This window comes from Mytilus californianus, unplaced genomic scaffold, assembly GCF_021869535.1.
Source record: "Mytilus californianus isolate M0D057914Y unplaced genomic scaffold, xbMytCali1.0.p SCAF_5, whole genome shotgun sequence".
Lineage (NCBI taxonomy): Eukaryota > Metazoa > Mollusca > Bivalvia > Mytilida > Mytilidae > Mytilus > Mytilus californianus.
The window spans coordinates 111,612,515-111,629,195 of NW_026262701.1; the positions used below are offsets into that span (position 1 = coordinate 111,612,515).

General features: G+C 32.2%; 1 protein-coding gene across 1 annotated transcript in view; it reads right to left on the minus strand.

Annotated features, from left to right (window-relative positions):
• Positions 1-16,681, minus strand: part of LOC127700636 (DNA polymerase epsilon catalytic subunit A-like) — a 61,857-nt gene that overhangs the window by 29,371 nt on the left and 15,805 nt on the right. The window contains exons 18-33 of the mRNA XM_052204190.1: positions 15,290-15,436; positions 14,226-14,520; positions 13,660-13,752; positions 12,398-12,542; positions 11,472-11,672; positions 10,411-10,689; positions 9,559-9,750; positions 8,885-8,965; positions 8,288-8,416; positions 7,414-7,641; positions 6,545-6,742; positions 5,991-6,003; positions 5,446-5,565; positions 3,570-3,666; positions 1,923-2,061; positions 920-1,026 (exon numbers count right to left, since the gene is read on the minus strand). Coding sequence (XP_052060150.1) covers positions 920-1,026; positions 1,923-2,061; positions 3,570-3,666; positions 5,446-5,565; positions 5,991-6,003; positions 6,545-6,742; positions 7,414-7,641; positions 8,288-8,416; positions 8,885-8,965; positions 9,559-9,750; positions 10,411-10,689; positions 11,472-11,672; positions 12,398-12,542; positions 13,660-13,752; positions 14,226-14,520; positions 15,290-15,436 — 2,464 coding nt within the window. The remainder of the gene's footprint in view (positions 1-919; positions 1,027-1,922; positions 2,062-3,569; positions 3,667-5,445; positions 5,566-5,990; positions 6,004-6,544; positions 6,743-7,413; positions 7,642-8,287; positions 8,417-8,884; positions 8,966-9,558; positions 9,751-10,410; positions 10,690-11,471; positions 11,673-12,397; positions 12,543-13,659; positions 13,753-14,225; positions 14,521-15,289; positions 15,437-16,681) is intronic.

A 16,681-nucleotide genomic window follows, 5' to 3' on the forward strand; every position in this document is an offset into this window, starting at 1 on the left:
ATATAAATACAGATGTTTCATTGATCCAGGCTGTATGTATGAGAAACTTACCAAACATGATGATATAAATACAGATGTTTCATTGATCCAGGCTGTATGTATGAGAAACTTACCAAACATGATGATATAAATACAGATGTTTCATTGATCCAGGCTGTATGTATGAGAAACTTACCAAACATGATGATATAAATACAGATGCTTCATTGATCCCAGCTGTATGTATGAGAAACTTACCAAACATGATGATATAAATACAGATGTTTCATTGATCCCAGCTGTATGTATGAGAAACTTACTAAACATGATGATATAAATACAGATGCTTCATTGATCCCGGCTGTATGTATGAGAAACTTACCAAACATGATGATATAAATACAGATGTTTCATTGATCCCGGCTGTATGTATGAGAAACTTACCAAACATGATGATATAAATACAGATGTTTCATTGATCCCGGCTGTATGTATGAGAAACTTACCAAACATGATGATATAAATACAGATGTTTCATTGATCCCAGCTGTATGTATGAGAAACTTACCAAACATGATGATATAAATACAGATGTTTCATTGATCCCAGCTGTATGTATGAGAAACTTACTAAACATGATGATATAAATACAGATGCTTCATTGATCCAGGCTGTATGTATGAGAAACTTACCAAACATGATGATATAAATACAGATGCTTCATTGATCCAGGCTGTATGTATGAGAAACTTACCAAACATGATGATATAAATACAGATGTTTCATTGATCCCAGCTGTATGTATGAGAAACTTGCCAAACATGATGATATAAATACAGATGTTTCAGTGATCATGACTGTATGCATGAGAAACTTACCAAACATAATGATATAAATACAGATGTTTCATTGATCATGACTGTATGCATGAGAAACTTACCAAACATGATGATATAAATACAGATGCTTCATTGATCCAGGCTGTATGTATGAGAATTGTGCCATAGTTCTGAAGTCTAGGTTCTCCATGTCAAATGTATCAGTTTCCTACAAGAAACAGATTATCAGGGTATATTTTGTCATTGATACTTGTATAGGCAATCACAGTCAATAAAGAAAAACAATAACATCTGATTACATATAAACTTCTTAATTTAAGTTCCTTTGAACCAATGATTGTGTTTTTTAAACTGTTTTCAGTTTGTAAAATTAAAAGATCATATCTCGAAGTTAAAGTATGACAAGTACCTGCTCAAATTAAAATTTTAACATCATTCCGATCAAAATAATTTAGAAAACAAAACCCCTCTCAGTACAAACAGGCTATAATATTAGCATGACAACATTTTTCCCTTGACCTGTTGTTAAGAACTTTTTTGAATTGCATGAATACAATGACACTTAGAATTTAATATTGCAGCATAACATTAAACACATTTACACAACAATATAACAATATTTCCTCTAAAAAAAAAAAAAAATTTAACAAAATCTTTGTTGACCAATATTTAATCTGACAAAGAGATCACACGTTTATATATAAATCTGTAAGGAGAGACAAATTAAATAATATATATCCTTCTTTAGCATAATTATTTTCACTTACCAACACATCATAATCTTACAAGAAACATCAAATGTGTAATTCTTATTGGCCCTCAATCTTAAACAACCAATTGTAATATCTTACCCTTGCAAAATGTGTTCATTGTGATAATAAAGATCCTTTTATGTAATATTCACAATGATTTAGATTCACGTTATTTCTTTACTCGTGAAAACAAATCAAATCAAAATTAGAAGGTTTATGCTATATGAAATCTATAGTCAGGGGAGGACAAATATGTGAATTAGTGTGCTTGCCTTTTGTGTGGATTATTTCTATGAATGAGTATGTCACTTCCTGTAAAAAACTTATGACAGAGACCAACTATTGTACCTACCCTTCCAGACATATATCTAGCAAAATCTCTGTTGACTGTGACGACACAACCTAATCTGACAAGAGCTCTAAACAATAGAGGCACTTGTGTTTCATATACACCCTCTATATCAGGGGAAGACAAATCTGCACTTATTTCACTGAAAGAGAATGGAAACATCTGCTATATTTATTCAGTTCCTTAAGTGATGCTTAAAATCATAAATATTTGTATGATGTAAAGTCTTTATCTTATTAGAAATGTAATGTTTCTTAATAGACTTTAAGCGCAAGTGTAAGATTGTCACAGTCTAAGGCATATTAATTTTATACCTGTCAATAAGACAGCAGAGATGCTGAAGCAATCAGAGAACATTTTCTGTGAAGTCAGTAGTTTGTGATTTTTATCTGTTATCAACTTCTTTTGTGAAAAATTCTCCCTGCAGTTTGTTTGTCAAGATAGATTCTTCTATACCATAGTCTAGTCTTAGAAACTTAAAATTTTTTGATATATTCTGATTCATGCACTCAATTTAATTCAATAATATCTGAACTGTGCAAATTAACTCTTGGCTGTTCCATAAAAACATGGGACTTGGGGAAGGCACTTTGAATCTCATCTATGGGTGGGTGTTTTTGAACAGTGAAAGTGTACGAGAAATTCTAAAATTGCCTACTTTTATAAATTTTGACTTGGATGGAGGGTTGTCTCATTGGCACTCATACCACATCTTCTTATATCTATCTATAGATGGTTACCAAATTTTCAAAGTGCCTTCCCTACATATCATGTATATTTTAATGGAACAGCTCTTAGCCAAATGTAAACAGGGAACATGCATACAAAATTTAACAAGTTTTCTTTATCTTTTTGCAAATAACTTGCATTATATGTTCTAAATAAATTTTACTTGTAATGTTCTCAATAAAACTTACTTGTTATGTTCTCAATCAAATTTACTTATGTTCTCAATAAAACTTACTTGATATGTTCTCAATAAATCTTACTTGTTATGTTCTCAATAAATCTTACTTGATATGTTCTTGATATGTTCTCAATAAATCTTACTTGATATGTTCTCAATAAAACTTTCTTGTTATGTTCTAAATAAAACTTTCTTGTTATGTTCTAAATAAATCTTACTTGTTATGTTCTAAATAAATCTTACTTGTTATGTTCTAAATAAATCTTACTTGTTATGTTCTCAATAAATCTTACTAGTTATGTTCTCAATAAATCTTAATTGATATGTTCTCAATAAATCTTACTTGATATGTTCTCAATAAATCTTACTTGTTATGTTCTCAATAAAACTTTCTAGCTATGTTCTCAATAAATCTTACTTGTTATGTTCTCAATAAAACTTACTTGTTATGTTCTAAATAAATCTTACTTGTTATGGTCTCAATAAATCTTACTTGATATGTTCTCAATAAATCTTACTTGATATGTTCTCAATAAATCTTACTTGATATGTTCTCAATAAATCTTACTTGATATGTTCTCAATAAATCTTACTTGTTATGTTCTCAATAAAACTTTCTTGTTATGTTCTAAATAAATCTTACTTGTTATGTTCTCAATAAAACTTACTTGTTATGTTCTAAATAAATCTTACTTGTTATGTTCTCAATAAAACTTACTTGTTATGTTCTCAATAAATCTTACTTGATATGTTCTAAATAATCGGACTCTGGAACAGCATATTGGTATAAATTCATCACAGGATGAGATCTAGGTAAAGTCTTCATCACTTTCTTCCATACTGAATTCAAAACAGATCAAATTAAGAGAGATATTGGGTAAATGTCAATGAGACAGCAACCAAATAACACAAAATAATTTGAAATTTGAAAATGTTTCGTTGAATTTTAACCACAAGAGTGCACACGCTGAAATGTCTCGCCTTCTTTACTAACCATTGATATCATGTTGATAGTCTTTGAAAGCTTTACTACAACTATTACATAAACTTAACATGATCCAAGAAAATGAAGTCAAGGTCATATAAACCAAACGAGAAATACATGTACACCTTACAATCATTCAATACACTAAATATAGTTGACCTATTGCTTATAGTTTCTAAGAAACAGACTTAACCAAGAAAACTAAACATTGACCAATGAATCGTGAAAATGAGGTCAAGGTCAGATAAACCATGCCAGGCAGACATGAACAGCTTACAATCCTTCCATACAACAAATATAGCTGACCTATTGCTTATAGTTTAAGAAAAACAGACTGAAACACATAAACTAACCACTGAGCAATGAACCGTGAAAATGAGGTCAAGGTCAAATAAAACCTGCGAGACTGACATGTACATCATATAATATTTCCATACACCAAATATAGTTGACTTATTGCATATAGTATAAGAAAAAAGACCAAAACTCAAAAACTTAACTTTGACCACTGAACCATGAAAATGAGGTCAAAGTCAGATGACACCTGCCAGTTGGACATGTACACCTTACAATCATTCCATACACCAAATATAGAAGACCTATTGCATAAAGTATAAGAAAAACGGACCAAAACACAAAAACTAAACTATAACCACTGAACCATGAAAATGAGGTCAAGGTCAGATGACCCAATTCCAGCTAGACATGTACACCTTACAATCATTCCATACACCAAATATAGTAGACCTATTGCATACAGTATAAGAAAAACAGACCAAAACACAAAAACTTAACTATAACCACTGAACCATGAAAATGAGGTCAAGGTCAGATGACACCTGCCAGTTGGACATGTACACCTTACAGTCCTTCCATACACCGAATATACTAGACCTATTGCTTATAGTATCTGAGATATGGACTTGACCACCAAAACTTAACCTTGTTCACTGATCCATGAAATGAGGTCGAGGTCAAGTGAAAACTGTCTGACAGGCATGAGGACCTTGCTAGGTACGCACATACCAAATATAGTTATCCTATTACTTATAATAAGAGAGAATTTAACATTACAAAAAATCTTAACTTTTTTTTCAAGTAGTCACTGAACCATGAAAATGAGGTCAAGGACATTGGACATGTGACTGACGGAAACTTCGTAACATGAGGCATCCATATACAAAGTATAAAGCATCCAGGTCTTCCACCTTCTAAAATATAAAGCTTTTAAGAAGTTAGCTAACGCTGCCGCCGCCGCCGGATCACTATCCCTATGTCGAGCTTTCTGCGACAAAAGTCGCAGGCTCGACAAAAACCTCAAATTTGGCTATTTTCCCAAAATATCAAGAGCATATTTCAGAAATAACAGATCGAAAACATGTCAAACTGTGGTCCCTATTATAAACTATTCAAATTTGGCAAGGAAAACATGTTTACATACAAGGAGATTTTAAAATCACCGTATTCAAATGTTTTGTGTTTTTTGTTTTTATAATTTACCTAAAATCCGTTAGACATTTGGGAAGTTTTTTGCTTTGATTTAACATACATGTAGTTTATGAGATCTTGTCTTATAGCATCTGTGATATATTTGATGTTGAGTCTAGAATGTATTTATTATAGCCAATACTTACATGCTCCTTCACCTTCCTTTGGAGATTTCTGGTTCACATAAAATATTCTGGGTATATTCAGCTTCATAGCATGTAAATCATTTCCAATCAAGGCCCATAACTTGTACTGTCCTGGGTGACCTGTGTCCATCAGCTGTGGGGAGTAAAAACAAAGCATGTAAATCATTACGAATCAAGGCCCTTAACTTGTACTGTCCAGGGTGACCTGTCTCCATTAGCTGTGGGGAGTAAAAACAAAGCATTTAAATCATTACTAATCAAGGCCCATAACTTGTACTGTCCTGGGTGACCTGTCTCCATTAGCTGTGGGGAGTAAAAACAAAGCATGTAAATCATTACCAATCAAGGCCCACAACTTGTACTGTCCTGGGTGACCTGTCTCCATCAGCTGTGGGGAGTAAAAACAAAGCATGTAAATCATTACGAATCAAGGCCCTTAACTTGTACTGTCCAGGGTGACTTGTCTCCATTAGCTGTGGGGAGTAAAAACAAAGCATGTAAATCATTACCAATCAAGGCCCACAACTTGTACTGTCCTGGGTGACCTGTCTCCATCAGCTGTGGGGAGTAAAAACAAAGCATGTAAATCATTACCAATCAAGGCCCATAACTTGTACTGTCCTGGGTGACCTGTCTCCATCAGCTAGTGGGAATAAACAAGAATTTTTAAAATGGTTACTAGTCAAAGTCACTTGTATTGCAACTATTGGAATAAATTTTATGCCAAAGATTGGTAATAAATAAAAGGACAATTTTTACCAGTCAGATGAATTCTGATTGATATAACAGTAATATTCAGTAATTTCTTTGATGGTCCCCAACTGCAGCTGTCATAACAAAGATTAACCTTGGTGATTTGTGCCAGTGTTGTTGTGTTAGCATTCCCCAACTTGTGGTTCAAAGTATTGTAAAACAGGAAATATGTGCCTGACTGATAAAAAAAAAAATTGAACATACATTACAAATCATGAGCTGCTGACCAAATATTAAGTCATTAAGTTCATCAATGTTTACCTATCATTTTAGCATAAATTTAAATATTGAGGTGGAAACAACATGTATATACCATTTTAGCTACATGTAGTTCCCTATATCCTACCTGAACTATCTGCCAAGGGAGGTCCATAATACTTCTAGCTGTCCTCCGTAAAAATCCACCAAGACCAGTCCTAGTAGAGGTAGAGACTCCCATGGGTACATCCCCAAAGTCAATCCTCCGTTTCTTTCTATTTTGTTTATCCTTGGCCTGTAGCTGCCATTTTTTCTTGTGGTATTCCAACCAAACCTTTCTTTCTTCCTTTTAAGATACAGTATCCATATCATAATAATATTATAATATTACAGAATATGAAGAATTCAAATATGCAAATTTTACAAGGAAAAAATTCTGCCGATTGTGGGTGGACCATTCACAAAATCATTTTTGGTAAATTACAATAACTTAAGAGCTCAAAATTTCTCAAAAATTGACAATCAATATATTCTATGAAAAGATTAACAGTTTTAAAATTTACTATGATAGCATCCAGAAAACTGCTAAATATATATTGCGAGATTTCACTAAGAGAAAACATTTTTGTTGTACCATTGACATTGATGTTTAAAGTGACTTATATGCCCACAGGACCAGGTGTATAAATAATTGCTTTCATTTATACTGTACACTATCTGTAAAAAACACAGGTAACTATAATAAATAATTTAGTTTTTAATTTCATTTTTGTTAACTTTTGATTTACTTAAGCCGTTTGTTATTCTAATAAGGTTTTTTAAACTTTCAATCAGTGATCAATGAAGTAGCATTGGTAATTTCTTTAATGTTTTCCAAGTCTTATATTCTTTTTATTGCTTACCATCATATTACAATTATAAGATGCATTTTGTATCATATATTTTTTTTGCTTTTTTCATTTTGTATACTATTTTTTTGCTCAAACTGTCATTCTCAGTTCATTACTATTTTGTTACCTTAGTATTGCCCATTGGTGGAACAGGTCCTAAAATTTCTTTCCATGTCTGAGAGGACTGTGTGTCATTCTGACTTTGTTCACTGTTCTCCATACTTCTTTTACGTTTATGTGAAACAGCCATTCCATTCAATGTCTGCTTTTTCCCTCCAAAATCTTCCATGTCTGCTACACCATTCATTTGTTCACTATCGTCTGCAAATAAATCTTTCTGGGAGGACGGCTGGTGCTGAAGTAATGAAAAAATAAATGGAGAACAAGTCCATGGGATAAAGATGATGCCCCGCTTGCATATAACATTATAAAGGGACATAACTCAAGAACAATAAAAGTGAAGCAACCCAAATTTGAATTTGATTTGTGTTTTGTGGTAATAAGCATTGTGTAGAAGTTTCATATCATTTGGTTGAGAGAAACTTAAGTCAGAGAATGGAAACTAATTTTGGGACATAGGGACGGACAAGGGTAACTCTTAATGCCCCATCTGCTGTGGTGGGTGCATAAAAATGGCAATGGAAATCATTTATATGGCTATTACTAATCGTTTAAATATAAAAGTGCTGCTACATAGTTAGCCACCAGATCTATCACCTGGTACATTGCTTCTATGGTTGACAACCAGATCACCAGGTATTTCATTTCATTGGATGGTTACCAGATGCATTACCAGATATATTGCATTTATGTTTAGAAACCAGATCTATCACTAATTATATCTATTCTATGGATGGTTTCCAGATTTATCACTTCTATGAGATACCAGATTTAACAATATGCATATCATGTTGTTTTAACTTGTAGTGCATCCCCTTTATATCTCATTTATTTGCTATATTACTCAGCTGAAAATAACATTTTAACGGTTTTATTTATACCTGTAACAATTTTTTTTGAGCTGGAGCAAATATTTCACTGATTTTCTTCTGTTTAAATACATCATTTCTTTCTAACATTTTCTTGTGCAGCCAATCAGGATGCCTCACTCGTGGAACAGGATTAGATACCTAAGGAAAAGAAAAATATCATTTGTATGCACTGTATTTCTATTTCTATTGTCAAACCAACAATAGCAGGTTATACAGAGCAGTATGACAACTTACAGGCTTGAAGGTAATGTCACCCATCTCCTTGGCCACATTAACACAACAAATTTTGAACGTCTGTATCATAAACAATCACATTTTTGATAACAGGCGTCTTTACTTCAAATATTTATTGGCAGTCCAAATTTACCATCCTTTGCCATGGTTGACTTCATCAGGTCTTTACAGAAACATCAGTTGTGTTTTAAATATGCCAAATTGGTCCAGATTTTTTGATGAACCTACAGTAATATCCAACTAATGAAATATGATTTTTGAAGGTTTGTATCTTATATCTTGACCATAACTTACAATATTTGGGCAGTACAGAAGTTTGTTGGTTATGGAGATAATCATGCTTTTGTCATATAAACAATTTATCTTATTTACCTGTTGTAAAGCTGCAGGAATGGTGATAATTTTCTGTATACAACCACCCAACCTCTCAAGGTAATAATCCCAGTCTAATATCTGAAAAATAAAATACGAACAGTACACAGCATACTATTAATCTTTCTATAATGCAATACATGATATATAATAGTCAATGGTGACACAATCTCCCTTATAACAGGTCTCAATGTCTTCCTTATTTCATGTTTCTTCCTGCCATATAACATTACTTAGAACTAAATGTTCCTCCATATTAACAGACCCAAAAATTGGATAATTGTATCTTTTGAATATGTTCCCATTTTAATTTAGCTAGCTGCTTCAAATTCAAAGATCTAGACATTTAGTTCCTTGATTTCTGAACTTAATTTTGTTTGTTTAAAAGTAATTTAAAAATTGTAAATCTTGTAATTTGTTTTTGAGAGAGTTTACAAAGTATGATCATTTGAAAATATTCCCCTGTCAAAGTGAACAGAATGTATGGACAATAAATGCTTTAATGTCCCTTGAAGTTAAGAACATTTGCTATTCCTTGTTATTCTTAAATTTACATTATATGCCTTGACCCCCATTGTTGACTTCCCAAGATATAAATCAATTTTCTTTAATCATTTCCTTACCTATCCCCACCCTTCCTTTGCTACTGTAGGCAAAAGTTCACAAACACTTACATCTCTGATATCAATTTCTCCTAGATCATGGGTCTTTAACCACTTGCGGAGGAAATGTCTCTTGACCCCTGGCTCTGCTTGGAATATAGCTAATGGGATAGCCCTCTCTGTAACAGGTGCTCCGTCAGGCTTTCTCGATATGACATAACGACAACTTAATCCAGCATCTTTCACCATCTGATCTCCTAAAAACTGAAAAACAAGAAAGTATCATGGTGATATGATGACACAAATAACACATTAATGACTGCTGAATTTGCACTGTTGGAACCTTAGTCTACACTTAAAGATTTATCAACTTTATAACTATATATATTAAACTAGCTTGAATTTAAATGTAAAACCACTGAGCATTTTAACTCCATCACATAATATTATACTTTTTACTATATCGTTGAAGTCAGGTTTAGAAATTCATCTAGTGTAGAGGATAGCCTTTCTCAGGGCCACAAATATATTTTTCAGAAAGACTTTACCTCTGCTGTACATACAGGGCATTCTAAGAGTAAAGCACACGAAATAATTTTCGTACAAAAGTGTTTTGACAGTCTGTTACTACTTACCACCAACTTCAATGGTTTAAACGACCTTTCTACATTGAGTTCTGTATAATAAAACAATTGTGCCCTCAAGTAAATGACCTTAAATGTTTTACAATTTTGGATATTCACATTTTTTAAAGTCCATAATTGCATATTATCACATGTAAACAAGCTGGAATGTTAATAAATAACCACTGAACATTTGAACTTATAAACAACCCTATGTTAGTTGTTCCGTTTCCTGAGGCATGATAATACATATTTAATAAAAAAATACTAGAAATACGAAGTTTAAGAATGAAATGATTACCTCAGCCAACCTCTTAGCTGTACTGATTGAGGTTGATTTCTGACTCCCATAATCCTCTAAACTTCTGGACATTCTACGATTCTCAGCGATCAGCTCAAACAGTTCTGAATCTGGCATGTTAGCTGCCTGGCTATATAGTACATCTAACCAATAATCAGCAACTCTGGCAACGGCAGCATAACATGTCTCTAGTGAGTCACCCTTCAGAAAGGCCTCAAATACCGAAGACTGGAATATCTTGATTAATTGTAACTCACCATTTCTTTTTATTTCAAACCCCTATAAAAATAGCATTCATGTAAGCTGAATTCATTATAAATAAATAATCTACCTTGAACTACATAGAAATTCATTTCAACGAGAGTAAATAATTTTTGGTTCTACTAATTCTTTAAAATTGAAATTTATTGTAAAAGAAAGGATATGTGGTGAATATACAGGAGGCATTTCATAAAATACTGGAAAATCATTAATATATCAAAGCAACATTGCTTTCATTGCAGTTCTTCATCTTGATTGTTGCATCTATAACACTTAAAAACAAAACATGTACTTTAAATCAAGTATAATTTGATAAAGTCCATGATTGTAGGTTTTATGTGAATCAGTCTAAAGAGGGTTATAATATTCAGATTATATCTTAACAAGTTTTCATCCTTACTTGGGTCATTCCAGGGTTTCTTCTATATTAAATTGACTTAAGTCAAGTAGCAGACATTAAATGTTTATACAGACAAAGAATGTATAAATATGATGTAATTATAACATGCATTGAACTAGATCAACACACTGATATGAATTTTTTAACATACTAGCCTGAACAGTCCTAAAGACATGTCCCCCCCTAGTGAAACACACTATTGCGACACTTTCAGTATTTGCCATCACTACCACATGAAAAGTAACTGGAACCCATTTTAAAGTCTTTGCTTTGAGTTGGCTGGGGATACATATACAACCCCAGGCACCCAAGGTAAGCAAGTTCCCACAAAACTACTGAGATTCTTCCTGCTTTCTATAAAACATTTTCTGCAAAAATACCAGGAGTATGTATAACAAACCTTTAATTCAGCCAAAGATCCATCAAAATTGAACACAGCATATCTTTTCTTCAACTTCTTTCCTTCCTCTTTAGAAGCAGGTAATATCATGGCTTGGTATGGTCCATCTACTTCAAAGAATATAGAATTCTCATCTCTGATAGTGTAGTTCAAGGATGAGGCATCCAAAAGCTCATGGTACTGATCATTAGTGAAGTAATCCTGGAAAATATTTAACAAGATAAACTGAATGTCATAAGACCATTCCTCTTGAGAGGAAAATATTCATTAAAATGAACTGAATCTCAGAAGACCATTCCTCTTGAGGAGAGGAAAATGTATTACCAAGTTAAGTGAATGTCATAAGACTATCCATTTTAGGGAGAAATGACCATGTTAATGGCCGAGGGCTTGAATCAATGAAAAGATAGAATTCTTATGCATGATTGCCACATTTAACAGCTGTAAAATTGATATACCCACTAGTTCTATATTCAAGGACCTGTAAATCATAATGGAACCACCAGAATAAAACTATGGCCACTACTTGGACTACATAAAAAAGTTCATACCTATGGAATTGTTTTATGCTATACAATTAAAAGTAGGTCAATGTATAGAAATAGATTCAAGCAAATATAATACATTACTTATAAATAATCAGAGATAAACATCAATCAGACAGCAAACACAAAGCAAAGACAACATAGATAGATATAAAATGTAGTATGAGTGCCAATGAGACAACTCTCCATCCAAGTTAAAATTTATAAAAGTAAACCATTATAGGTCAAAGCACGGTCTTCAACATGTTCATTATTAGTTATATTGTGTTGATACAGTATCATTTTATCCCAATTACAACTTGCCTCAAACAAGAAATTCAGCATTTTCCGTAAACAATGCTACTTTTCAAACTTTTAAATGTGTTGACCTATGTTTATTACCTTAACCATGACATTCAGCATAGCACCTGGATATGAAACAGTGACCTTTGACTTTTTAGGATGCGTTGACTTAACAACATAATTTTCAGGAAAGGTTGCAGGAAGAACACACCAGATACCATCTGTGTCAAGTTCTAGAGGTCTCCTGTAAAACATCATAAACTAATCATTTATTGACAATATACCATCTGTGTCAAGTTCTAGAGGTCTCCTGTAAAACATCATAAATTAATCATTTATTGACAATATACCATCTGTGTCAAGTTCTAGAGGTCTCCTGTAAAACATCATAAATTAATCATTTATTGACAATATACCATCTGTGTCAAGTTCTAGAGGTCTCCTGTAAAACATCATAAACTAATCATTTATTGACAAATACTAAACTTTACTTTTCAATTTAATCGGGTTGTTTGCATTGGTTTTCCATTAACATTTACACCAGACTTTTCTTTTTCAGTTTATTGGGTTGTTTGGATTGGTTGTTCATTGACATTTACCCCAAACATACTTCCATTCTCAATTTTATTTGAATTATATTAAAATCAAAATATAATGTTACTGAGGACCTCTTATTGTCTTTTCTGCTTTTATTATCTTTTAGTGTTGCAGTTAAATTGTTGTACACACCATTTCTCCTCTTATTGACTATCAATATGCAAAATGTTTCTACTATGGAAAAACATACAAGAATTTTGCTCTCATTTCCTATCATTTCATAAATCATGGTCTAGAGAAATATTTCTTCACATCCAACACAAAATCAAAACAATGTTCTTTCTATTCCAGCTGTTTGGACCTGTTTTTGCTAGCTCTAGAGTTTATAACAGTTCATTCAGGGTAGCCTGCTGACAATTGGTAGAGTGTCTGTACCTCTGTTATTCCTGTGATAGAATATAATGCTAGTACTTGTATATAAAGTGACTATATTGAAGTATACTTACCCAATCTGTTCCACAATTTCTCTGGCATGTGTAATGATGTTAGCTCCAGTATAACACACACTCCCAGCCATCTCTATATAAAGTGACTATATAGTGGTATACTCACCCAATCTGTTCAACAATTTCTCTGGCATGTGTAATGATGTTAGCTCCAGTATAACACACACTCCCAGCCATCTCTATATAAAGTGACTATATTGTGGTATACTTACCCAATCTGTTCAACAATTTCTCTGGCATGTGTGATGATGTTAGCTCCAGTATAACACACACTCCCAACCATCTCTATATAAAGTGACTTTATTGTGGTGTACTTACCCAATCTGTTCAACAATTTCTCTGGCATGTGTAATGATGTTAGCTCCAGTATAACACACAATTCCAGCCATCTCCATGCTGTACCACCTAGCACTAAAATATAAGTTAAAAGTTTTACAATCCAAGTGCTGATGAGCAAAACATTTTTTTTTATTCCTCTGGCTGGAGAACTCAATTATTTCGTAGTACATTTCTTTTAGACAAATACAAATTTAAAAAATCACACCTGCTCTATCTCATAAAGATTTTCTGTACTACTTTTGGGACAAACTATATCAAAATTATAGAAAAGTCTACCAGCTCTAACTCAAAATATGGACAATATTTTATGCTAAAGGGATCTATAATTCAGTTTGGCGTCTTTAGTCAGACATACTAATTTTTTACCTTTCTCATAATGGTTGTTTTAGTTCAAAATCGATTTACTAAATGTCAAGAACTCAATTATGGTTAAATTTATTTGAAAACGGAATCCTTCATTTATTTTCATTGTGTCTTTACATGGTAGTTTTCTTAAAGAAATTACCATAAGTTTTAATTCAATCCCATAAAATAAACAGCCATACCCTTTTCTCATCACATAACCATAAAATGAATTCAGGATACATTTGTGAGCCAGCTGTAACGAGTCATATAACACCACCATGCCGTTTGCTCTTTTTATTTCGGCTGCGTCACCAGACTTCTCAGCTTCAGACAATTTATTTTTCCAGACTTTGGTCAACCCTTTAAATTCATAACGTCTGTCTCTGAAGGCTCGGACAGTGTCAACATAAAATGAATTCTCCTTCTGACAAATGGTGGCCACTCTTTCCTCCATCCTTGTACTATGTATTTTCTTGTAAGCTTTTCTACAGTACTCTGTCAAATAAATTAAATGTTTAATTGATAAAATACATAATACACCAAATAACATATAATTTAATAGTAATAAGTAATAGACTCGATAATTTTAAAAAACTTAAAGTAGTCGTAGAACTAAAATTCTGTAAATACACTATTTAAAATGTTTTTGGAGTGAAATATTCTGAGAATTCATTTTTTTTCCAAGCAAACCAGGATTTTTTACAATTTAGTAAATTAAGTTTCATTCAGAATTTAAAAAGATTGTGGATCTTTTCTGTTAGACATTGGAGCCATACCTAATGAATGTTTGCTGTACCTTGTTTTTCTTGATATTTGTTTTAATTTAGTATTGTAGATCTCAATCTATTAGTTTATCAATTTTGTTGTTAACCAAAAACATCCAAAAATGCTAAAAGTTAATGAAAGTGACAACTAAATTCTAGGTTGCTATGAAGCATTGAAGGCTGTACTTTGACCTATAATGGTTTACTTTTACAAATTGTGACTTGGATGGAGAGTTATCTCATTGGCACTCATACCACATCTTCTTATATATATGAATAATTTTTTTTGACCTTGTATTTCTCATTAGAGCCTAATGTTACAACAACTTGAAGGCTCTAAGTGTTTATTGCCATAACTGGTCAAATAGAGATCTCTAGATGTCTATTTTGATTAACTTGTGGTCTCATTGACATTTACCTCACATCTCATTTTATTAGCACAATGCCACATAGGTACAATACTTTGGGTTTGACAACTTTAGGACACCCTAAAATTATACCTGCCAGTCTTTTTTTCTCTATAGTAGCTTGTTCTTCTTTAGTAAGTTTATGGAATGGTCGAGGATCTCCACCAGGCATCTGGGATGGAAATTTTTCATTTTCTAACTGTTGCTGGATTCTGTTAAACTCACTTCTAGAAGCTGGCACTGTAATTACAGAAAGGGATACATACAAGAGGCTGTCGAGTGACAGCAAACCGGATTTTCCTGCAGAGGTTGAATCCTGAACAGTTGAGCAAGTATGGACACAACATTTAAGCTTAAAACAGCTCTGAATTTGGATTGTGAATGAATACTTATAATAGATTATTATCTAATTAATAATGAAAATGATATTTGCAAATCTGAACCCCAAACAGGATCATGTAAAAATTAAACATTAAAACACACAACAAAAATAAAATACCACATAACAACTGTGACATCTACCATCATAACACATGTAACACACATGACTTTAAAAAAATAGTTATAAAGAAATTTTGATATTATCATTACTGGTTCATGGAATAAGTTTGAGTTATTTCCCTTTGAACAGAAATATGGTTCAACATAGTACTCTAACATTAGATATGATTCCACTAAAAATAGTTCTCTAAAATTAGATATGATGTAACACAATTTATATCTATTTTCAAATTATAATCAAATATAATTAATAGTTCCAAATATTTTTTCTTTCATTTGTCACAAACTAATATAGATCTGCAACTTATCTATCAACTTTATCTACTCAATGTAATGTAATGAAATATATCCTTTGATAAAAATAGATTATTATCTAATTAAAGGAGTTCACTTTATAAAAAAATTTTATATATATAGCATTTAGAAAATTAGTTTATTACAGATTAACAAAATTCTTCGAACAATTTACCAAAGAAAAGAAAAAAAAAAAAAAATGTCATTTATCATTAATACAATGTCTTTTAAAAATCTTTTTAAAAATGAGTTATTTACCTTTGTACAGAAATAGATTAATTCATCAAAAATTGAATTCTTGGGAAAGGGCTATAACTGAACAAGAAAAGCTAAAATCATGAAAATTGAACCTGACCTTCATTTAGTCACAGGAAACAACATATCTAAATTTGAAAAAATTTCTTCAAAGCGTTTTCATGTAAATGAACAGACACTGTTTGGCAGCCACCCGACTGCCCACCCAACTGCCCGCACGCTGTACATCCCCAAATCAATAACTGATTTTTACTTCGAAAATCCAGTTAAAAATACAACTTCTATTGCTTTTGAATATTTTCTTTTTAAACAAGCATCACAATTCAGTTTTACTATACCACATTCACATCTTAAAATTCTGGTATTTGTTTTATTTGTAATTTGTTAACCAGTTAGGAATACTTAATACAGTCTTCTCTTCACAATCATAGTATT